At 43.1% G+C, this 24,998-nt stretch overlaps 1 protein-coding gene and 1 pseudogene across 7 annotated transcripts; one reads left to right on the forward strand and one right to left on the reverse strand.

Moving 5' to 3' along the window:
• Nucleotides 1-1,371: 1,371 nt before the first annotated feature.
• Nucleotides 1,372-21,279, forward strand: ZNF140 (zinc finger protein 140). 7 transcript variants are annotated; one of them, XM_058691591.1, is made up of 7 exons: nucleotides 1,372-1,450; nucleotides 2,499-2,549; nucleotides 3,048-3,452; nucleotides 4,239-4,365; nucleotides 5,642-5,740; nucleotides 18,948-20,189; nucleotides 20,251-21,279. In XM_058691591.1, exons 4-6 carry the CDS (start codon nucleotides 4,332-4,334, stop codon nucleotides 20,105-20,107), a joined length of 1,293 nt encoding a protein of 430 aa, XP_058547574.1. In that variant the 5' UTR covers nucleotides 1,372-1,450; nucleotides 2,499-2,549; nucleotides 3,048-3,452; nucleotides 4,239-4,331; the 3' UTR covers nucleotides 20,108-20,189; nucleotides 20,251-21,279. The 7 variants fall into 7 exon arrangements, with proteins under 7 accessions (XP_058547574.1, XP_058547575.1, XP_058547577.1 ...); XM_058691592.1 differs by lacking the exon at nucleotides 1,372-1,450 and having other exon boundaries at nucleotides 2,414-2,549; nucleotides 3,048-3,102; nucleotides 3,372-3,452; XM_058691594.1 differs by lacking the exon at nucleotides 1,372-1,450 and having other exon boundaries at nucleotides 2,420-2,549; nucleotides 3,048-3,102.
• LOC131490665 (small nucleolar RNA SNORA70) lies at nucleotides 7,690-7,799 on the reverse strand (annotated as a pseudogene).
• Nucleotides 21,280-24,998: the final 3,719 nt, after the last annotated feature.

Raw genomic sequence — 24,998 nt, forward strand, 5'->3', positions numbered from 1 at the left:
GAACTTCCGGGAACATTTAACCCAAGCAAGAAAGCTAGCTCTTACTTTTCTCCTATCATATCCAATTAATTACCAGGTCCCTTAGATTCTTCCTTTAAATTGTTTCTTGAGGGTGCCTGGCTGGCTCAGTCCATAGAGCATGTGGCTCTCTCATTTCAGGGTTGTGAGTTCAAGCCCCACGTTTGGCGCAAAGCTTACGTAAAGTTTCTTGCATCAGTTTTCCCTAATTCCCATGCACTGGATCAGATCACTATCCCCAGAACACACAAAATTATTGCCTTCGTTGGCCATCCTGGCTCAAATTTTCCTTCCCTTCAATTCACCCTTAACACTAGGCACTAGAGTGCAAATGATGATCATACCATTCCTTAAACTTCTTCAGTGTCTTCTCATTGCAAAATATGCAAGTTCCCCCACAATGACTTGCTTACTTTTTCAGTCTCATTTCTTTTCTTATTACTTCTCCTTTGCCCTCTTTCACCAGGCCAGTGAACTAAAAAATATACATATGTATTTTTTTTTTTTAATTTTTTCAACATTTTTTATTTATTTTTGGGACAGAGAGACAGAGCATGAACGGGGGAGGGGCAGAGAGAGAGGGAGACACAGAATCGGAAACAGGCTCCAGGCTCCGAGCCATCAGCCCAGAGCCTGACGCGGGGCTCGAACTCACGGACCGCGAGATCGTGACCTGGCTGAAGTCGGACGCTTAACCGACTGCGCCACCCAGGCGCCCCCATATGTATTTTTTTTTAAAGGAAGGCTTAACGCCCAGCGCGGGGCCCAGTGTGGGGCTTGAACTCACTACCCTGAGATCAAGAATCTCACACTTAACCGACTGGGCCACCCAGGTTTCCCCCATCCCCACAAAATAATTTTTTTTTTAAATTAAAGTATAATTGACAATGTTAGTTTCAAGTGTAGAACACAGTGATTCAACAACTCTATATGTTCAAGTGTAGCTGTCACCATACAACCTTATTAAAGTACCATTGACTGTATTTCCTATATTGTACCTTTTATTCCCATGACTTCCTCCATAACTGTAAATCTGTGACTCCCACTTCTCCACCTATTTTGCCCATCCCCCCAACCTCTCCCTCTGCAACCATCAGCCAAATGGAGTTCTTCTTCCTTCCTTTTTTTTTTTTTTTAAATAATGGACTTCATTTTTTTCTTGCCTTTAAGTCTTGCACAAACTATTCCCTCCACCTGGAACAATGCTCCCGGATTCAATGGGCCGACTCTTTCAGTGTCTAGTTCCTCCTCCCGCCTCCCTCCCCCTGGGGCCCTGAGCTCTTTAAGGGCAGGGCGGTGTCTGGCTTGCGCCCCAAAACCTTCCCTACGCGGCCACGACAGCATCCTGCACGGCGTAGGGAGGAAAGGAGCCCCTAGGTCGTTCTGGCAGTTCAGCTACTCCAGCTCCTCTTTCCGAAGGGCGTCGGGGCAGGTCAGAACCTGGGAGGAGGAGCCGGGCCACCCCGGGGCTGCGTTCTCCTGTCACGTCCGATGGATGCAGCGTCCGGGCTCGGCCAACGGGAGCCATCGCTGTCCTGGCGCGAGAGTCTCTTAGAATCTCAGCCCTTCACGCGGGAATTCCGTTTACTACAGCTGCCGATGCTGGTGGTTTGTCGCGGAAGTTCGGGGCCCGCAGTCTGTTTGGGTTTCGTAGCTGGTCTGAGGGTGGAGTCTTGGTGTCAGGCTCGGGACGTGGGGCATTATGGGAGTCGTAGTTGAGGCCAACGGGATTTTGGAATGGTCTCGGGGCATTCTGGGAGTTGTAGTGTGTGGGCCACAGTGTAGTCCTAGGAAGTGTCGTCGTCCCAGGCCCCCTGGCTCTGGCGCTGCGTACGCAGGTGCCTGGCATCCTGGCAGTAGTAGTGCGTGAGGGGAGCGCCTCAGCAGTGGCGGGGGAGGCCGCGGTAGGTCTTCGGCAGTGTAGCCTTCCGAGGCCCGCGGGCTCTGGCGCTGTGTGCGCAGGCGCGGGGCGTTCGGGCATTGGTGGTGGGTGATGGGAGCGCCTCTGCCCTGGCCCCGCGGCCGCGGTGGGTCCTGGGAAGTGTAGTCGTCCGCGGCCCGGCCTGGTCGGGGGGTCTGGTGCCTGAGGCTGTGGCGGGCAGAGTCCCTCCCCGGACGCGGATCCGAAAGTCTGGCTCGCTTGGGCCCAAGATACTTAAAGCAGCCCCCTCTGTCCGAGATCTCCTCCAGGTGGCCCGGGCCGAAGACCATCTGCAGCTCGAGAACGCCTCGTCCCCCCCTCCCGGCTAAAGGCGCAGAGGAAACGCGCCGTCCTGTGACCCCGTTACGGGGTGCGGGTCAGGTCTAGGCTCCCCGGATCCCACACCGTGGCTGGGAGGGACTCTCTTTGGCGGCCCCGGTCCTCTGGGTGACGAGGAAGGGTGGGTGGGTGGTTGTGCCGCGGTGGGAGTCCGCAGCCGGTGGGGCCTGATCGCTCCGGGACGGCCCGCGCGCTCAGGGCTGCCTTTTCTCGCTGCCAGCTGTGTCGTTTCCCCCTGCGCTCCTCGGTCCCGCCGCGAGCCATGTCTCAGGTGAGCTGCTTCCTTTTTTCTTTCCAGGGCATCTGTGTGCTTCAGGACTGGGGGACAGAGGCTTGCTTTCTCCGGAAGCGCCCTGCTCTGGTCCTCTCCTTCGGGCACCTGGACCTGAGGGGACGTGGGAAGGTTGACGGAAGCTGTCCGGTTGTGGGCGGGTTTCGGACCTGGGGGAAGGTCGGGAGCCGGCGGGGGAGGGGGCGGGTGTGTTAGGTCACCTCTTCCTCCTTTTCCCAGTGTTAGAATGAGGAGTGCTTTACTCTGTCCCTCGCTCCAGCCACCCCTTTCTCAGCCGTACCTATTAAAGTTTGTTTATTTTTGAGAGAGGGAGAGAGGAAATCCCAAGCAGGCTCCTCGTTGTCAGCGCAGTCAGAAGTGGGGCTCCATTCCAGGAACCGTGAGATTATGACCTGAACCCAAATCGAGAGTCAGATCCTTAACCGGCTGAGCCACCTGACTGCCCCAGTCATATTCTAATTAAGCATGTACTTTCAGCACCTGTGTCAGTGGTCTCAAAGTGGAATTCCTGGACCAGCAGTATCAGCATCATGTGAGAACTTACTAGAAACGTATAGTCATGAGCTCCCTTCCCATACTTTCTGAACCAGAAACTCTGGGTGTGCAGTTCAACAGTCATTCCCAAGTGACTCTGATGCGTGACCCATCCTGGGTGTGGGGGGTTCAGCTGGGGCAAACAAAATCTCTGGCAGTTGTTTCACAGAGGTGGGGGTAAGAAGGCCAACTGTTTGATTTAGTTCCTGTTTTTAGTTCTACTTCTCTGCCCTACATACATTGTCTCATGCCTGTCTCCAAATCCAGATGCTCTCCCAAATTTGCTGGGGAGTCCAGTTTCCATCTGTGCTGCAGATTCCGTTGTTGAGAAAATAGCTTCCTTTACTAGTCAGTAACCTTTATCGCTTAAACCTTTTTTTTTTTAACTGTAAGATACAACTGCCATGCATCTGGAGCTCTTACTAGTTTGACCCCTTTTAAAATTTCTGCTCATGGTTCTGTGGGTTACTGAAGCAGTGCAAAAGCAGGCCGTGAAGTGGGGGCACATTATTACTCCTAACCCTGAGGGGAAAGCTTTTGGTTCCATTCTGGGATGGGGGACATGTCTTCCTTGGGTAGTCTTTCTTACTGCGTATCCTTGTTCTGTGACACTGCTTACATCGCCGGTAAGTTTCATAGCCCTTTTTTCAGGAATGGCGGTAACCGTGTTTTACTTGAGTGCATGCCCCTTTTTAAAGGTACTCCTGCTGTCTGCTGTAGCCGGTTGTTACCATGAAGATATTCTTGCTGGATCTCATTAAAATAGGCTGCTATTAAGGAAAATATACACTGCCTACTGAATACAAAGGGACTGTCTTTGTTATTCATTAAGTGTTCTAAGATTCTAAGAACTTGAACAACAAAAGGCAGAAATCCATGTTGTTCATGTGTATAATCCTTTATCTTTCACAAAATTGTAAATTATGTCAGGACAAATTTTATTTATTTTTTTCCTTTTCTCCAATTATGCAATAAAACAAAACAGCTAGGCTCTTACTAATTAGAATTCTGAAAACCCCCATTGCTACTCTGTGCATACACTGTCTACTCTCCATGGTGAGACTCATTTCACTCCTAATCAGGGCCTTTGGGAGCATGGGTGCTGGTTGTGCAGATATCTGTATATCATTTCAGGGGTCAGTGACATTCAGAGATGTGGCCATAGACTTCTCCCAGGAGGAGTGGGAATGGCTTCAGCCTACTCAAAGAGATTTGTACAGACATGTGATGTTGGAGAACTACAGCCACCTGGTTTCACTGGGTAAGTGTATTCCTTCTTATCTCCTCTAAGTCAGAATTTAAACTTGGGGACGGCTGTTGTAAATCTTGGTTTTCTGACTTAATATTCCCAAGGGAGGTATGTTAGTTTTCTTTTTGTTTGTTTTTTTCATTCATTCATTCATTCATTCATTCATTATTTTAGGGAGAGAGAGGGAGAGGGAGTGTGTGAGTGGGGAGGGGCAGAGGGAGAAGGAGGGAGAGAATCTTAAACAGGCTTCACGTTCAGCAAGGAGCCTAATGTGGAGCTTGATCCCACAAGGCTGGGATCTTGACCTGAGCTGAAATCAAGAGTTGGGCGCTCAACTGACTGAGCCACCAGATGGCCCTCTTTTTTAACTTTTTAAGATGGATTATAAGCACTGAATCCTTAGCGTTCATGTTTACATCTGGTAGATATTTCTTTTTCGAAAAATTTTGTTTATTTATTTTTAACATTTATTTATTTTGAGAGAGAGTAAGTGAGCAGGGGAAGGGCAGAGAGAGAGGGAGAGAGAATCCCATGCAATCCATGTTAGCGCAGAGCCTGACACAGACACTTAACTGACTGAGCCACCTAGGTGCCCCTAAAGATTTTATTTTATTTTTATTTTTATTTATTTTTAATTCTTTTTTAATGTTTGTTTATTTTTGAGACAGAGAGAGACAGAGCATGAACAGGGGAGGGTCAGAGAGAGGGAGACACAGAATCTGAAACAGTCTCCAGGCTCTGAGCTGTCAGCACAGAGCCTGACGCAGGGCTCGAACTCACGGACCATGAGATCATGACCTGAGCTGAAGTCACCCGCTCAACCGACTGAACCACCCAGGTGCCCCTAAAGATTTTATTTTTAAGTAATTTCTACATGCAGTGTGGGGCTCAAACTCACAACCCTAAGATCAAGAGTTCCATGCCCTACCAACTGAGCCAGCCAGGTGCTTCTACATCTGGTATTTCTTTAAAAAAATTTTTAAAAAATATTTATTTATTTTTGAGAGAGAGAGAGAGAGTGCGTGTGAGCATGAACAGGCAAGGGGCAGAGAGAGAGAGAGAGAGAGAGAGAGAGACAAAGAGAGACAATCCGAAGCAGGTTCCAGGCTCCGAGCTGCCAGCACAGAGCCTGACGCTGGGCTCGAACCCATGAACTGTGAGATCATGACCTGAGCTGAAGTTGGATGCTTAACTGACTTAGCCACCCAGGCACCCTTGGCATTTCTTTTAATGGCTCCTCTTCTAGGGACTGAAGGACTGATTGTGAATTTATTTCCTTTTCTGCAAGCAGGTCTTAACATTTCTAAGCCATATGTGGTTTCCTTATTGGAGCAAGGCAAAGAGCCCTGGTTGGAGAAAAGAGGTGTGAGAAGAGATCTGTTTTCAGGTGAGTAAGTTAATAACAACCCAACTAATCAATGAGAATGCAATACTTTTTTGTATGTTGGTTGGAAAGTTTTCCCTTAAAGATAGCAGAGGTATGGAGACTATGAAGTCTTGCCCACACAGCTCCATAAGGAACCACGTTCACACCCACTTACCAGTCTGCCTTTAGTTCTCATCTTATGCTTTCCCCGCTTTCTTACAAATAGATGTGTGCTTTCTTTCCATCGTTAGCTCTGTGTGGGCTCTGGATTTCAATTCTTTTTGAATTCTCCCCCCTGTCTTTCTTGAAATTGACCTCTGTTTCTGTTGCCTAAGTTAAAAGGTATATATTTTTTCTGTGTACTACTGTTCCAGTTAGCCACCTTGGAAAGACTGATTCGTTGCTTTTTGGTTACCTGATTGCTTTATTCGTTCACTCACACATTCCTTTAATGTTTATTTAAAAGGCTTTCTCTTAGGTGCTACAGAGAGTAGAAAATATAAAAAAGTATAATAACCACCAAAGAAGTTACAGTCTAGTGAGATATAATAGGTCTGTAAATAATTTCATTAGATGTCCTCAAATTGTCAGTTCAGCAGTAAGGAAAAACGAATTCCTGTTTGTTTAGGCCTAGATGATTTGGATAGGGATAGTAGTAATAGAAGCAGAAAAGACAGGAAAGAGATCAGTTTTGGAGAGTAGGTGCTGAATTAGTAAGGAGATGTGCTTGGTGTGAGTAGAGGGTGGTATTTCCAAGTGGAGAGATGCATAGGCTGTTGGAATAGATCACGGAAAACAGTTCAAGTTGGAGATGTAGATGTGGGAATTTTAACACTCAAAAGCAAAAATTGAAGCCCTGAGATTGAGCAGTGCCTGAAAACCTTCACCTTCAGTTGACAGGAGAATGGCTGGTGAAGCTCTTTAAAAACAAATGGCCGTGCCCTGCCCTGGAAGAGTCTATGGAGGGTAGACTAGAAGATCTATGGAGCCTAAATTCTTTATTTATGCGGGGTTCTGTAAGTTCTTTCGTTGATTCTGAAACGAACCTCTCCTGGAGGTACACTGACCTTCCACTGAGATAACCGGAGACTGCCTCCGTGTGCCGGAAGCAGCAGCTTGGAAGGACTGGTGAGGGAGCAGGAGCAGGTGTCAGGAACGCTGAGCTCCATCTGTCGGGAGAGCGGTGGTTAACTGCACGTGCTGCAGACTTCCAGGAGGGTGTGGAAGGTACTGATGTGGGCTGAAGTCATGAGTGGAGCAAATGCGGGGAGAGTTCTTCATTTAAGTATGAGCTGAAGAACAGTGTCCTCTTGTTCATGTAAAAATAATAAAACCAATAAAACTGTGTACAGGGGAAGGGAGGGAAGAATTGCCGCTAGTCCCGCTACTTCCTCCCTCCCTCGCTTCCACCCATCTCTGTGCCCAGTGTGGGGCTTGAACTCATGACGTCAAGGATCGAGAGTCTAATGCTCTCCCGAGGGACGAAGTGCCCCTCCGCTACCTTAATACAGCTTGTCCAGTTTTTGTGTCCAGTTTTTGTGTCCATTCTAGTACCTCTGTCTCCCCTTTTTTTTTTTTCAAACAGAGTAGGATTTATTGGTGGCACAAAGGTGGGGGGCAGGGCTTGCCATGTGTCCAGGGGGCCACGATTAGGGATGTATTTGACCCCATAGTTATTTGGGATGAACTGTTTTTTCAGTCATCATATCTTCAAATTCATGCGCATTAGAGTTAGTGGAGCCCCACCTCTTGGAGATGTGGCTCTTCCGGCAGCAGGGAACTTGCACTTGGCCCTGTGTAGGGTGCCAATCACATGCTCCTTATTCTGCAGCTTGGTATGGATGGACATGATTTGGCCTGTGCGGACCCTGGCCATGGTGCCCTGGGGCTTTCCAAAGGTCCCCCCACGTGCCTGTCTGGAGCCCAGATTGGGGATAGCATGAGGTCAGACATGAAGGTCCACTGGAAAGGACTGCCTCCTCTAAGGCAACTCATAGAAGCAACAGGCTGCATATACGACTGAGGAGGCTGCACACCAGGCCCCGTGGGGAGACAGCACGGTTGGCTTAATTGGCTGCAGTCCAGTACATTTTTGAAAGGTGAAATATCACACAGAAATAATGCATAAAACATAAATCTGCAGCTTAACCAATTACTAAGACACCCATGTAACCACCGCTCGGGTCAGTAAATAGAACACTGCCAGGTCCCTAAGAACTTTCTGAGTGCTCACTCCTGCCCCCACTCAAAGGCAGCCTTCTCTTTAATGGGAGTAACTTACTTTGTTTTCTTTATAGCTTTGTCATCTGTTTGTGTCTGTAATCACTATAGTTTAGGTTTGTATGTTTGTGAGCTTTACATAGAGGGGTTCATAATGTATATGTTGTGATTTGCTTCTGAAAAGTACTTTTAAGATTTATGCATTTTGCATATTACCCTAGAGGTCGTTTCATTGTACAGCTAAGCCTTCCCCCATTTATTCTATTATTGAGGCCTTCTTGGGTTGTTTGCGTTTTAGGGCTGTCGCAGGCAGTGTTACTATTGTCCCTGTATCCTGGCACGGGTTTCCTGGGGTGATATTTAGGGCTGGAATCACTAGGTCAGAGGACAGTGACCCTCCTTCACATTATTAGATAATGCCAAAATGTTTTCCAAGTGCTTTTACTGACTTACGTTCTCACAAACACCGTACGTGGGGTCCTCTTGTTGCCCAAACTCACCAATGCCCAAAAGTTAGGCTCCGTAATATTCAACTCTCAGAAGAGTGTGCAGTGGTAGCTTGTGGCTTAAGCTTGCATTTCTGTGTCCTCGTTACGATAGTGGTGAGTGTCCCCGCCTGTCATAAACTTGCATTTCTCTGATTACTAATGTGGTTGAGCACCATTCTGTGTGTTTATGGGATATTTAGATACCGTCATTTGTGAAGTGCCTCTTGAAGGTTTTTGCTCACGTATTGGATGACTTACCTTTTTCTTACCGATTTGTAGACGTTACATATCTCAGATTCAGATTCTTTGCTAATTATTGTCACTCACTGCAAATATCTTCTCTCACATGTGGCCTACTTTCCCCCTTAATAACTTTTTTTGATGAATGGAAATTCTTAATTTTAGTGTGGTCAGATTTACCAATCTTTCCCTTTATGGTTGGACTGTTTAAGAAACTGTTTCTTACCATGAGGTCATAATGAAGACATCTTCCTGTATTTTCTCTTAAAAAGCCTGGTCTTTATGCCATTCACATTTAGGTCCATAGCCTATTTTGAGCTTATTCTTGTGCGTCATGTGAGTTACTCATCAGTTTTGATCCCTTCTGTGAGCAGATCCAGTTCTCATAGCACTGATGTGTCTGTCCTTTCCTTTTGTTGTCTTCAGTTTGTCATAACTTAAATACCATTTTTTGTGTATGTTTCTGGGTTCTCTGTTCTTTAGTGAATCTCTCTTTTTCTATCCTTGCATATATCTATTCAGTCTTAGTCACGGATTTAATAATGGATAACATTTTACTGTATTTGCCTTACGGCGCCCTTTTTTTGCTGAATAATTTAAAAGTAAATTACAGGGCGCCTGGGTGCTCAGTCAGTTAAGCATCTGACTCTTGATTTCGGCTCAGGTCATGACCTCATGGTTTGTGGGGTTGAGCCCTGCATCGGGCTGTGTGCTGTCAGCATGGAGCCTGCTTAGGATTCTCTCTCTGCCCCTTTCCTGCTTATGCTGTCTCTCTCTCTTTCAAAAGAAATTAAATTAAAAAAAATTTTTTTTAATAATTAAAAAAGTAAATTATAGACATCTCAACATTTCACTCTACAGTACTTCACTATCGATGAATAAATGGGACATTTCCTACATGAGCAGAATGTCATTTTTCATACCAAAATAACAGTTTTGCCTAGTATTTTTTAAATTATTTATTCATATAAGTTTTTAAATTTTTGGGGGGGAGAACGTGAGTGAGCGAGCACACACTGCGGGGCAGGGACAGAGAGAGGGAGAGCGGGTGAGTTGCCAGCAGGCTCCAGCCTCCACACTGAGCCCGATGCAGAGCTTGATCCCATGACTGTGAGATCATGACCTGAGCCAAAATCAAGAGTCAGTTGCTTAACTGACTGAGCCAAACCAGGTGCCCCTGGTATTTTTTTTAAGTGCACTGTCCATACATAAATGTGTCACAAGTGCGTGCTGGTTGTCCTGCCCTGCAGGATAATGAAACGTTTCTGTTTCTCTGTATGTCCTGTAACTTTCATTGTAATGTATTCATTTTGATATTTTAAGACTTTGGGCCTTGTTTAAATCACATTGAGATGTTAATTTTATTTAAGCAAGTTTGAAGCCATCAGTTCTGACCTCTCTCCTATGTATGTGGCTCCGGGACAGCCCTGTCTTTAAAGGCTTTGTGGGTCTGTTGTACTTGTCTTGCATATGCACCTCCTACTGGCCTTTCCGAACTTGCGCGGTTTGTTTACCTTTGTTTCCGTTTTCACAGTTTCTGGTATGTGATGGAGGGTCAGATCCATGCACGTACAACTCAGGGATGAGCCCAGGATTTCTTTTCTTTTTTTTTTTAATTTTTTTTAATGTTTATTTATTTTTGAGACAGAGACAGAGCATGAGCAGGGAGGGGGCAGAGAGAGAGGGAGACACAGGATGTGAAGCAGGCTCCAGGTTCTGAGCTGTCAGCACAGAGCCCGACGCGGGGCTTGAACTCACGGACTGTGAGATCATGACCTGAGCCGAAGTCGGACGCTTAACTGACTGAGCCACCCAGGCGCCCTGAGCCCAGGATTTCATACACAACTTTACAGGAGCACTTTCCTGAGCTACCTCTCCTACATGTTTTGGCTCCCAGGCCCCCCTCTTTCAAGTCTTCTGGGTAGAAAGGCAGACCTTTAGTTTCCCCTCTGCTCTGTATTTCCTGCAACTGTGTCTGCCTCTGTAGCTGAGTAACAAGGAGACAGGGAGAAAAAGAATAAAAGTGGGTGGGATCCCTGTGCTCTTGGGAACATGGATTTTTCTGCTGAGAGAGAAAACTCCTTTCGTAGAGTTTTAAGAGCCTGTATGGCCACCACTGCTGCTAGATGCCTTGGGGTTAGGCAGGAATGGGAAATGAATAGACAACAGATAAGATTTCTGACTAGTATAGACCCTCTTTCCCATTCCTCAGACCAGAAATAGAGGCTTCTCTGGGAGCTCTTTCTCCTCATACCTACTGCCCAGTTCCTGGTTTCATGCTGCCTTTGGCTTTAAGCGTGAAGAATTTGGAGGGGGAAAAAACCTAAGAAACTCACCACCAGTTCACTGTTACTTTAAGGTCTGATTTCCTTCTCTAATCACCTTGCTACCCTTTACTTTTTAGGGCTCTTAGATGTGCATTCTGTGCACAGCGTTTACCTACATGCAGTAGGAGAGACAGGTCAGAGTGCACGAATTCCATCTTTACACGACTGGAACCATTCATCTTGTGTTTTGTAAGTGGAAAAAAAAAGCAAAGTTATAGCATGTAGAAAGAGGATACTAATAAAATGAGAATAGGAAGTTCAGTCTAGATTGAACAGGAGTATAGAGTAAAGTAAAAGGAGGAAAATGGTGGGAATTAAGGATGGTTAGGGAAAACATTGGTCAGATTGTGCAGGTGCTTTACAAGCCATGTTAATGAACCTAGAGCTCCTCCCTGTTAGGGAGTCATTAAAAGATTTTAGGCAGGCGAGCGTTTTATCTTAGCTAACTTTTGGAAAACAGGTTTGTCGGAAGCAAGACTAGGAAACAGCTCTCATCTAGGAGGTGTTGCCTTGACCTCGGCCAGATGTAATCACATGAAGTATGGAGGGGTCCAGGGAATGAGCGGAGGAACGCAGGTTGGTAACAAAGTAAGGAAGTGGACTCAAAGGGACCTGGAGATTGAGTAGGTAAAAGACCTGAAGAAGCCTGAGGAAACGTAGTTGACGGCACTCTCCATGGCGTTACTGGGGGGGAAAAAAAGTGAAGGGGAAGGAAAGACTGTCAATTTGTGACTGAGTTTTGGGGCTTTGTGGGATACTTGAATATATCAGTTCAGTAGGTAACTGGGTATCATTCTGGAGCTTGAAGAGATCACAGTGCTTCTCAAATTTCAGTCATTTCGAGAGTTTTAAAGCACATATTTCAGACCCTACTCTGGAAAAATCTAAGTCATTACATTTGGTGTAGAACCCAAGAATCTGCATTTTTTATTTTTTTAATTTATTTTGAGAGAGGGAGCACGTGAGAGAGCGTGAGTGGGGGAGAGGCCGAGAGAATCCTAAGCAGGCTCCACGCGGACAGTGACACAGGGCTCAATCTCAACGAACCATGAGATCATGACCTGAGCTGAAATCAAGAGCCAGATGCTTAACTAACTGAGTCATGCAGGCGCCCCAAGAATTTGCATTTTTTTAAGTTTATTTGAGAGAGAGAGAGAGAGAGAGAGAGAGACAGTGCGAGTAGGGGAGGGGTAGAGAGAGAGGGAGAGAGAGAATCCAAGCAGGCTCTGTGCTGCCAGTGCAGAGCCTGATGTGGGGCTCAAACTCACGAAACCGTGAGATCCTGACCTTAACCGAAACCAGGAGTCCTACGCTTAACTGGCTTAACCGAGGTGCCCCCCAAATTTGTATTTTTAACAAGCTCCCAGATGCTGATACTGAGCTAAGTACATATATGGGAGTTATTTTCACAGCTTCTTAAAATTTTCAATCTTCCGTGTAAACTCCCTGCATTCCCTGTATGTTGTTGAACTTATTCTTAAGCAGCTTTACCTAGTTTCTTTTTTTACAAGTTATATTGCTTTTCTGCAGGAGTGCTAGTGAATTTGTATATTTATATCCCTCAGTCTTTATTGTAGCAATAAAAATACCCTAAACCTTTCTTTGCTATAAATACTGTAATGCTTTTTTTTAATTAATAAACTTCTTAAAAAGTAGTTTTAGGTTCACGTCAAAATTAAGTGGAAGGTACCAAGAGTTCCTATATACCCCACCCCCACCACAACTTCTCACACTGTGGACATCCCATACCACAATCTCATATCACAATAGTACATTTGTTACAACTGATGAACCTAGATTGACACATCATCACACAAAGTCCATAGTTCACATTAGAGTTCATTCGTGGTGGTGTGTGTATTCTGAGGGTTTTTTTTTTTTTTTAATTATTATTTTTTTTTAACGTTTATTTATTTTTGAGACAGAGAGAGACAGAGCATGAACAGGGGAGGAGCAGAGAGAGAGGGAGACACAGAATCTGAAACAGGCTCCAGGCTCTGAGCTGTCAGCACAGAGCCCGACGTGGGGCTCGAACTCACGGACCATGAGATCATGACCTGAGCCGAAGTCGGACGCTTAACCGACCAAGCCACCCAGGCACCCCTGTATTCTGAGGGTTTTGACAAATGTATAATGAATGACATGTGTCCTCCATTTTAGTAGCATACAGAATACTTTTACTTTCCTAAAAATCCTTCACGATCTGTGTGTTCCTCTCCCCCCACCCCGTCCCGCAACCCCTGGCAAACACTGATCTTTTTATTATCTCCATGGTTTTGCCTTTTCCAGTGTGTCATATAGTTGGAATCATACAGTAGTTAGCGTTTTCACATTGGCTTCTTTCACTCAACATTGTGCATGTAAAGTTCCTTTATACCTTTTCATGGGTCAACAGTTTGTGTCTTTTTAGTGCCGAATAACATTCTATTGTCTGGATGAAGTACAGTTTACTTTTGCATTCTCCTACTGAAGGATATCTTGGTGGCTTCCAAGTTTTGGCAATTTTAAAGAAAACTGCTATAAACATTCATATGCAGGCTTTTGTGTGAATATAACTTTTGAATTAATTCGGGGAGATACCAAAGAGTGCAATTGTTGAATCATGTGGTGAGAGTATGTTTGGTTAAGAAACTGCCAAACTATTTTCCAAAGTGGTTCTACCATTTTGCATCCCCACCAGCAATGAATGATAGTTCTCGTTGCTTCACATCTTTGCTAGCATTTGATGTTAGTGGATTGGATTTTGGCCATTCTAATAAGTGTGTACTGGTATCTCATTTTAATTTAGAATTCTCTCATAACATGATGTCGAATATCTTCCCATATTCTTACTTGCCACCTGTGTATCTTCTTTGGTGCAGTGTCTATTTGGGTCTTTTGTCCAATTTAAAATTGTATCGTTCATTTTCTCATTGAGTTTTAAGAGTTCTTTGTATATTTTGGATGCTAGGTCTAAACAGATATGTCTTTTGCACATATTTTATCCCAGTTTGCAGCTTGTCTTCCCATTCTCTTGACGCTGGTTTTTACAGAGCATAAGTTTTTTATTTTAATGAAGTCCATCCAGCTTATCAATTACTTTCATAGATCATGCTTTTGGTTGTTGTATCTAAAAAGCCATTGCCATATCTAAGGTCATCTAGGTTTCCCCGTGTTATCTTCTAGGAGTTTTATAGTTTTGTGTATTACATTTAGGTCTATGACCATTTTGAGTTAATTTTGGTCAAGAGTGTAAGGTCTGTGTCTTAATTCATTTTAATGCATATGGATGCATACTTGTTCCAGGACCCATTGTTGAAAAGATGTCTTTGCTCCTTTGTCAAAGATCAGTTGACTATAATTATTCTGGTCTATTTCTGAGTTCTCTACTCTGTTCCATTGATCTACTTGTCTTTCTCTAGAACCAAACTGTCTTCATTACTATAAGTTTAGAGTAAGTCGTCAGGTTAGGTAGTATCAGTCCTCCGACTTTGTTCTGTCCCTTAAATACTCTGTTAGGTATTCTAGGTCTTTTGCTTCTCAATATAAACTTTAGAATAAGTTTGTTGAGATCTATAAATTGCTTTCTGGGATTTCATTGAGTCTGTAGATCAGGTTGGTAAGTGTTGTAGACCCTAAGTCTAAAGTTCTCTCTTGTCTAGCAAAAGAGCGGGGTACAGGATTAAAGTGAGAGATGGCTAATGTCTGGGAATAGACAAGAGCACCGAATAAGGGTCTTTGCCCCGTTTTTATTGGGATCAGAAGGGTAACATGGCGACGGATGTGCACAAAGTGACGATGAATCTGTGAACATTAACTCATGGACGTGGCGGAAAGGGGGTCTTGAAGATATTTGGGGTTAGGTGTTTGGGTTAATACAAAACAAAATCCTGGCGCCGGGCGGCGGGGCGGAAGGTTGTTTACAGTGGACATGGGGCACCACCTCTGTTTATCTCAGCCTAGGGGATGAGACAGGTAGGGCGAGTAATTTCAGGGTTGACAAGGCACCTTTTCTTTTGTTAACCATCTCCGCTCAGGGCAACTTTGCCTGCAGCACAGAGTACCATCTACAGCCCAATTTACCTGTTTATCTAACTTGGTCCTTCCCTCCTTTCTGCTATAGTACTAAATTGGGGGGCACTTCTGCCCTGAATGCCTAATCTTGTTTATTTCACATACCTCTGTTCTATATTGGTACCTTTGCACCTCCCTATTCTGGGAGCTTTTCCCCTCCCTCTCTATTCTGGGGGCTCTGCACCCCCTCGCTGTTCTCGGGTGCCCTTGCCCCTCCCTCTCTATTCTGGGGTGCCTTTGCACCTCCCTGTTCTGGGGTCCTGATCTTATTACCCAAACTCGGGTGTGAGCATCTTATGGCTTTGTCCTTCTTTATGCCTTTGTAACCCATTGGTGTAAGCCCGGGGGATTCCTAAGCTTATTTCCCACAGGTAAGAATTGACATCTTGACAATATTGAGGCTTCTTATGAATGTGGAATATTTCTGTCTCTCCTGTTACTTCTTATTTCATATCTTTCATCAGAGTTTTGTAGTTTTCCTCATACAAATCTGGTACATGTTCTATTGGGTTTATACCTAAGTATTTCATTTTTTTGGTATGCTAATACAAATAGTAATGTCTCAGTTTCATACTGCATTTGTTCATTGCTGGTATATGGGAAAGACTGACTTTTGTACATTGACTTTGTATCCTGCAACCTTGTTATAATTACTTATTCCAGGTTTTTGGTAAGTTTTCTCAGAATCTCTGCATAGATAATACTGATATCTGCCAAAAAAAAGTTTTATTTCTTCCTTGCCAATCTGTATACCTTTTATTTACTTTTCATGTCTTTTTTTTTAATGTTTATTTTTGAGAGAGAGAGAGAGAGACAGCACGAGCAGGGGAGGAGCAGAGAGAGAGGGAGACACAGAATCTGAAACAGGCTCCACGCTCTGAGCTGTCAGCACAGAGCTCGACGCGGGGCTCGAACTCACAAACCATGAGATCATGACCTGAGCCGAAGTCGGACGCTCAACCGACTGAGCCACCCAGGTTCCCCTCGTTTTTTTTTTTTAATGTTTATTTTAGAGAGAGAGAGAGAGAGACCAACAGAGCATGAGCCAGGGAGGGGCAGAGAGAGAGGGAGACACAGGATTGGAAGCAGGGTCCAGGCTCTGAGCTGTCAGTACAGGGCCTGACGCGGGGCTTGAACTCATGAACCATGAGATCGTGACCTGAGCTGAAGTCAGACGCCTGACTGACCCACCCAGGCACCCCCTTTTCATGTCTTTTTATATTAACTAAGAATTCCATCATGGCATTGAAAAGCAGTGCTGAGAAGGGACATCCTTCCTGTGTTCACATTTAGCAGGAAAGCTTCAGATTTTTCACCATTAAGTCTGACGTTACCTGTAGATTTTTTGGTGTTCTTTATAGCTTGAGGAAATTCTACTCTATTCCTAATTTGTTGAGCTTTTTTTTTTTTTTTTTTTTTTTAATGAATGGGTGTTGGATCTTGCAAGGCATGTCTACTGATGGTATGTCTCCTCAGTTTTTGTCTCAGAAAATCTTTATTTCTCCTTCACCTTTGAAGTATAATTTTGTAGGGTACACAATTCTAGGTTGGTGGATTTTTTTTTCTGTCAACATTGTAGTACATGAAGTACTTCCTCAATGATCTTAAGTAACGTGATAGAGGATTTTTTTTTCATGAGAAGAGAGTCAATGCATCTAAAATTTTTTGCTTTGAGCATATTAGGTGCCGATTTCTCATAGGAACCCTTTGTTACATTAAGAATGAATCTTTGTATCCCTTTAGGCTTTTAATAAGTGTGAGTGCTTTGTTATAGCAGATCCATTTGGGAATTACCAAAAAGCGTGTGGGCATAGTAGGCGATTGAAGAAGGGGAGGTGATGGTGAGTGAAGGAAGAGGGGGGTGAGGAATATATAATTAGCGTTCTATTTATGTCTTGTACCTAATTTTCTTGGTTGTGCTTTTGACTCTCATTGGTCTGGGAAACCATATGGCAGATAATATACTGACTCTGTGCAGTTAACATCAATGGCTTTTTCTAATATCATGAAATATCTAGGTTCACCTGACTTATAATATATTTCAGTTCCCAACTAATTTCTTGAATGAAGCCTTTGTTTATCTGTTGCAGTGATTTTTATATGTTGTTTCTGATCTTTTATACAATTTTTACTCTAAATATAATGAACTTACTCCTTTCTTACATCATTAATTGTTTTCTTCTGTGTCCTCTTTATCTCCCTATTTAATTTCTCAGCTCATGAAAAGAATTATTCAGTTTATATCCCTAGGGCTCTTACTGAGGTGCTCAGTAGATATGAGATTGGTTTATAGAGGAGTCAGGAAAGTAATGTAAGATTTTCCCTTTATTGGGGCACCTGGGTGGCTTCGTTGATTAAGCATCCGACTTCAGCTCAGCACATGATCTCGCAGGTTCAAGCCCCGTGTCGGACTCTGTGCTGACAGCTCGGAGCCTGGAGCCTGTTTCGGATTCTCTGTCTCCCTCTCTCTTTGTCCCACGCTGCTTATGCTCTCTCTCTGTCTCTCAAAAATAAATAAGCATTAAAAAAAATATTTATGCTTTATTGAGATCATTTTCTTAACTGTTATTTCACTCTCTCCTGTATCCTAATCTTTCATTTTTACATGCCTACCCTATAATTATAGATCTTGATCCTTTGTTCAGATATGTATTAAAGCAACAGATCTATTTATATTTCCTAGAAGCTTATGGTCAGTGATGATAAAAGATAGCACCCCCTCAAGCAAAATAAATGTCAAAGTGTGTTTTAGAGGAAAATGAAGTTTTTAATGTGTTTTTGGATGTAATGTTAAACTTCCAGAAAGCTTGCAAGACTAGTATAAAGAATAACCACAAGCTTGTTACTGAAATTTACCTACTGCTGACATTTTACCTTGTTTGTTCTATCCTTTGGTATATGCTTTTTTTCTTGAAACATCTGAGAATAAGTTGCATACATCATGGCCTTTTACTCCTACATATTTCCTAAGAATTAGGATATGAGTGAATATATTTTTTAAAAAGTCTTCATATTATTCATATTGTAGTTTCTGTTCCCCCCCAAAATGATAAAGTTAGCCTGGAGAAAATCGGGGCCTGTGTTTGTCTATCAAAAGCATCTGATGGAAAGACACTGCTATATACCAAAGTAGAGTGTCAGCTGTCAGTTTGGAAAGTAGAGTGAGAGTGAGAGTCATAGACCATCATTGCCAGAGGTACCTTTTACTTACTTGGTCATTTAGAATAAGTTACTGTAAGGTGTTCCAAAGGCATTAAGTAAACAGAGTATGATGTCTTTGTGGGACGTGAGGAACATTTGTAGTTTATTAGCAGCATTATGAAATTGTCTTTCTCAAGTCATTTTGGCCTCAGATAAAGTTTAAGTGGAGCTGAGGACTAAAACCCATCCTTCCCAATTATTTATCTTCGTGTTCTGTTTTATCCTCCCTCTTCAGTTACTTCTACTTAGCTTTTCTTGTTATTTACCTACATCTCTCCTCTGATATGTTCTGAATTTCTGGACTTACTGTTCTGATTTCAGTCTCCACGAGAACTACAAAAACTGAAAGCTATGCACTACTAAGATGCCTTTTAAAAAAAATTTTTTTTTTCAACGTTTTTTATTTATTTTTGGGACGGAGAGAGACAGAGCATGAACGGGGGAGGGGCAGAGAGAGGGAGACACAGAATCGGAAACAGGCTCCAGGCTCCGAGCCATCAGCCCAGAGCCTGACGCGGGGCTCGAACTCACGGACCGCGAGATCGTGACCTGGCTGAAGTCGGACGCTTAACTGACTGCGCCACCCAGGCGCCCCAAGATGCCTTTTTTTAAAATCTCTCATTAAAAAAGTGAGGAGTGGCTTTATCTTACTCAACACAGAAAAAAAGAGAAACAACTGCTTTGTTTTTTCATTTTCAGAACCAAATCGTGAGGTCAAAGAGTTTTCTCAAAAAAATGTCATTTATGAAGATGACTCACCCCAGTGTTTGGTAGTGGGAAGAATTCTAAGCCATGGCCCTGAATATTCCAGTTTTAAAGGAGGCTGGAAATTCGAGGAAGATACTCAGATGCAAGGAAATCAGGGGTGTATCCGGCAAGGAACAGTGTCTCATCAGGAAGCCCTGTCTCAGCACACGAGTATCAATACCGTGGAGAGGCCCCATGGATGTCATGAATGTGGGAAGACTTTCAGTCGGCGCTTTTCCCTTGTGCTACATCAGAGAACTCATACTGGAGAGAAACCATATGTGTGTAAGGAATGTGGCAAAACCTTTAGCCAGATCTCAAACCTTGTGAAACATCAGATGATACATACTGGAAAGAAACCCCATGAGTGTAAGGACTGTAATAAAACATTCAGTTATCTCTCATTCCTCATTGAACACCAGAGAACACATACTGGGGAGAAACCCTATGAATGTACTGAATGTGGAAAGGCCTTTAGCCGTGCCTCAAACCTCACTCGACATCAGAGAATTCATATAGGAAAGAAACAGTATATATGTAGGAAATGTGGGAAAGCCTTTAGCAGTGGCTCAGAACTCATTCGCCATCAGATTACACATACCGGAGAGAAACCTTACGAATGCATTGAATGTGGGAAGGCATTTCGCCGTTCTTCACACCTTACTCGGCATCAGAGCATCCATACTACCAAAACCCCCTATGAATGTAGTGAGTGTAGGAAAGCCTTCCGATGCCACTCATTCCTTATTAAACATCAGAGAATTCATGCTGGAGAAAAGCTCTATGAATGCGATGACTGCGGTAAAGTTTTCACGTGGCATGCATCCCTTATGCAACATATGAAAATTCATACTGGAGAAAAGCCCTATGCTTGTACTGAATGTGCTAAAACCTTTAGCCGGAGCTTTTCCCTCATTCTACATCAGATAACTCACACTGGGGAGAAGCCCTATGTATGTAAGTTTTGCAATAAGTCCTTCAGCTGGAGCTCAAACCTTGCCAAACATCAGAGAACACACACTCTAGAGAACCCTTATGAATATGAGAATTCATTTAATTATCACTCGTTCCTTACTGAACACAAAGGAATTCACGCTATAGAGAAAACATAAGAATATGGATTAGGAAAAGCAAACAGTTAATGCCTTAACTTTGACTTCAAAGGATTCTTGGGAAGAAGCCTTATGTGAATATGTTCAATGTGAAGAAAAATGGGTCATACTTGATTCAACATCCTGGAGAAAAAATAACCTAGGTTCAATGTGAAGAAAAATGGGTCATACTTGATTCAACATCCTGGAGAAAAAATAACCTAGGAATATGTGGGAAAGCCATTAATGGCTTTGCATTCTTTTTGTAATATCAGAAGATGAAATCAGTCAATACTGAGAAGCCTTCATCTGGTGAGATTCCCTTACTCTACATTTGTAACTTCCTACCAGACAAGGATACGTGGCCAATAGATGTGAGAAAGCTTTTAATTAGAAATTGGCCCTAATTCTGCATCTGTCGGCTCAAACAGGGCAGAATGTGTGGGTAAGATTGCACTTTTTCTTGGACATCAGAAAATTCATAATGAAGCAAAGTCACGCAAACACAATGATTCAGGAGTGTTTTTTGTACCATGCACTATTTATTAGGTTTTAAAATACTCTTCTAAAGAGAAAACACAACACTATAAATGAACTGAATATAGGGTGACTTTCTGCATTATATCAAACTACAGAATTATACTGGGGGGAAAACTACCATTGTAATGAGTGTGGCAAAATCTTAAGAGTTCTGAGAAGTCATACTGGAGGGAATCTGTGGGAGGTTTTTTTTTGTTTTTGTTTTTGTTTTTTTCTTCTTTTTTTGGGGGTGAGGTGATTTTTGCTTTAAAGCAAATTCAAAAAGCTATGAATAAATATTTTCTAGTTAATTAATCTAGTACTTGCAGAGTTTTTTCCACACATTTGTGATTGTGAAAATGCAACTACCACAATATTGATATCACTAACAAAGAGTAGTGCACTTTTGTTGAAACATACATGATTACTGAAACATTTTTAATATATTATGGCTTTAACTGTGAGACAGAATTTAGATTTAAGGTTATGCTAACTCATGTTTATCCTTGAATATGACTAGACCTGTTTTAGTCTGAAATAAATGTAAATAAGGTGTGTCACAGGAAAATGCCAAGGTAGTTTTCCTCTTTTGTTCCATTTACAGTAGGAACATTTCTTTTTTGTAAGCACCTATTTGTCAAAATAAATCAGATGATGTTTTCACTCTCCATGTACACCTTGCCCATTTTTTAATGTCCCAGTTAAAGGTGTATCTTTCAAGCATCTGTCTGCCTCCTTTTAAGAACTTACCTTGCATTTAGTATAGATAATATGGAACTTAGCACTTGAATAAGTGCCTTATTTAAGTCTGTTTTTTTCATGTATGGGTAAATCTTTCACAAAGTGAGAGGCTGGCATTTTTCTCTCCTACTCCTTGTGACATACATAGCTGCTGCCTGATAATTTTCTCCAAGCCTCAATCTCTACCAGAACAACTCCGTGGTACAAATCTTCCCTTTCCTTTGGTGTGCCTGGCATTATTTTCCTAGCACCATATGGGGGCCTTTGGTGAACAAAAATGTATTTATCATTTTAATTTTTTTTTTAATGTTTTATTTTTGAGACAGAGCATGAGCGGGGGAGGGTTAGAGAGAGAGGGAGACACAGAATCCGAAGCAGGCTCCAGGCTCTGAGCTGTCAGCACAGAGCCCGACGCGGGGCTCAAACTCACAGACAGTGAGATCGTGACCTGAGCCAAAGTCGGAAGCTCAACCGACTGAGCCACCCAGGCGCCCCAAATGTATTTATCATTTTAGAGGTTTGTAACATTTAGACGTGGCCACAGACTTGTCTCAGGAGGAAGGGGCTGATTGGACCCTGAGCAGAAGTTATATGGGAACATAATGACTGAGAACTATGGGAACCTCATCCAAGGTTACTATTCCTGCAAATTTAGAACCTGAACTTAGGTATCTTTGCTTTCTCTTTAGGAAATAGGGAGTGGGCTTTAAATTGCCCACCTGGATTCCTTCTCCATGTTCTTGAGAGAATGAATTAAAATTGGTACAAGTGGGAAGTGGCTTGCTTATTTCCTTCTGCTTTTGCTTTTCTTGTAATAGCTTTTCTGCCTTTATATTAAGAGATTGGGTCTGGATCTAGGAGGAACCATAATATTTTGAAGTATCTATTTTTTCCCTCTTGTAAGCAGGACTCTCTGTTTCTAAATCAAATGTGACCTCCTTACTGGAGCAAGGGAAAGAATCAAAGAATGATGGAGAAAAAATGATAAGAGGCCTCTGATCAGGTAAGTGTGGGGCAATCAGGCAGGGAGCACCTTTGCAGGTAGTGGCCCAGCTTACCAAATTGCCTGAATCATTCTTTCAAAAATAACAATTTGCCATAAAATTCCCTTCATGCAACATCATCCTGAACTATGTAACTCATCCTAAAGGTATTCTCATTAATTTGTGGTTGAGATAGTTCAGAAAATAAGAACTATGCCATTATTTTTAATTAAATTTAAATACGTAGTTTCTAGATTATACAATAAGAGATGTCAAGACACTACTAAGTAAGAAAGTGAATGGTTTGTGGGAATTTTGTTATACGGTATGTTTTATTTGTCATAGCAAGAAGGTGCTAGCTAGGTTCATAGTTGCTTTCTTTCTCAATTTTAGCACACAAATCTGTTACATCTTTCCATATTTAACATAATCACTTTTTGTAAGCTGTAGTGCTTTCCAATGGTAGCGGAGACCCAAAAAAGAAAGTTGCCTGTTTTTCAAGGAGAAATCCTGTAAAAATAGCCAGACACACTAAGATAAACAGCAAACAGTAGGAGAAAAACGCATGGATGATACTGCACTTTATTTATTTTTTGTAATGTTTCTTTTTGAGAGAGAGCATGAGCGGGGGAGAGGCAGAGAGAGAGGGAGACACAGCATCTGAAGCAGGCTCCAGGCTTTGAGCTGTCTGCACAGGACCCGACGCGGGGCTCGAACCCACAAACTGTAAGATCGTGACCTGAGCTGAAGTCGGACGCTTAACCGACTGAGCCACCCAGACACCCCGATACTGCATTTTAGGTCACTTGTAGAACATAATATTATTTCAGTTCCTATTTGTATGCTTGAGACAGAAACAATGGTGACCTATAGTATGACCATCTCAATATACATGAGGGGGTAAACGTCCATCTTGAACACTTTTTTTGTTTTTTTGAGAGAGAGAGAGAGAGAGACAGAGGGAGAGAGAGAGAATGAGCGAGGAAAGGGGAGAGGGAGAGAGAATCCTAAGCAGGCTCTGTGCCCAGTGCAGAGCTCAACACGGGGCTCAATGTGGGGCTCTATCCCATGGTCCTGGGATCATGACTGGAGCCAAAATCGGGAGTTGGGTGCTTAACTGACTGAGTCAACCAGGTGATGCCCAGCTAAAGCATTTTGATCTATGTAGTAGTTTGTATTTCAGACAGTTTTCTTAGGATTGCATATTCGAGATGTGTAAAGTTTAGTGAAACATGCTCAGGAATGCAACCATTATTTGAACTGAGACAGACACAGTATTTTCATTACTCTGTTGTCATTTGTTCAGTTATCCATATAGTATAAAAGCATCATACTCCAAATGAATAGGTCTATCCTTTATAGAAGAGCATATTGGGTAGTCATTCACATGACACGTGATATCTTCTGGAATATGACTCCTGTATAATTACTGTGGGAAATCTTCCTGAATTGACTTTACCTTCGGGATAATTATATTGTATACTGTCAAGCTAGGTCTACAGCTGAATGACTGTCCACATCTGGCAACTCCTAGATGCAGCTGTCATGCTGTTGTGAGTGTAGAATGTGTACCAGTTTTTACTGTTCTCTCTTCAAATGAATGGGATGTTACTATCAGGTTGGATTCAACTGTTACTTCTAATGTTTTCAACAAGTCTACTTTCAAATAGGATGAAGTATTGTGGCAACAACCAGGTAAAGCAGATAAAATACAAATATATTTTTACTAGTTTTTTGGGGTTTTTTTTAATGTTTATTTTTGAGAGCGAGAATGCGAGCCGGGGAAGGGCAGAGAGAGAGGGAGAGAATTCCAAGCAGGGTCCACACTGTCAACACAGAGCCCAATGCAGGGCTTGAACCCACAAACCGGGAGATCATGACCTGAGCCAAAGTCGGATGCTTAACCAACTGAGCCCAGGCGCCCCTTTAGTAGTTTTTTGTTGTTTTTTAAGTGTGTATTTATTTGAGAGTGTGAACGGAGTAGGGGCAGAAAGAGAGAGAGAATCCCAAGCAGGCTTTGTGCTCCCAACACGGAGCCCGATGTGGGGCTTGATCCCACCAAACATGAGATCATGACCTGCGCTGAAATTAAGAGTCAGGTGCTCAACCGACCGAGCCACCCAGGTGCCCCTCAAAAATCATATTTTTAAAGGCATATTTGAACTGTGGAAGCAATGATGACTAAATGGACCAAAATTCCAGAGGGAAAGCTTAAGTTTTTGTGGTCATTGGAAGGTGACGTGGCAGATTAGCAACTTGAGAATCTTCAAGTGCACACAGCTGGTTCCCTCTCCTGGGACATTTGCTGAATTTTAGGGCTGTGCAGAACCCTGGGTGGCTAGAATAAAAGCTGAAAGAGAGAAGTATCTGCAGTGTCTGTGGTATTTAGGAATGAAAAGCCCACTAGAGACGGGCGACTGCCCAAAATAGGTAGTCAGTCTTCTCCTCAAGCCATCTGTGAAAATTTGAAGCTGCATGAGGTAGGAGGTTAAGGAGACTAGGACCTACCAAGCCCTCAGATTTAAAAGCTTTAGGAGAGTCCTGCCTAAGATACAAAGGCTAAACAAGGCTAACATGAGGCTTATTAAAAATTCAGTGTAGCTCTGACCCAGCTCAAATTATGGGACTGAGGTGATTAGCACCTCAAACAGAGGAAAGGAGAAACTCTC

The sequence above is a fragment of the Neofelis nebulosa genome, chromosome 11 (genome assembly GCF_028018385.1).
Source record: "Neofelis nebulosa isolate mNeoNeb1 chromosome 11, mNeoNeb1.pri, whole genome shotgun sequence".
In the NCBI taxonomy this organism is placed as follows: Eukaryota; Metazoa; Chordata; class Mammalia; order Carnivora; family Felidae; genus Neofelis; species Neofelis nebulosa.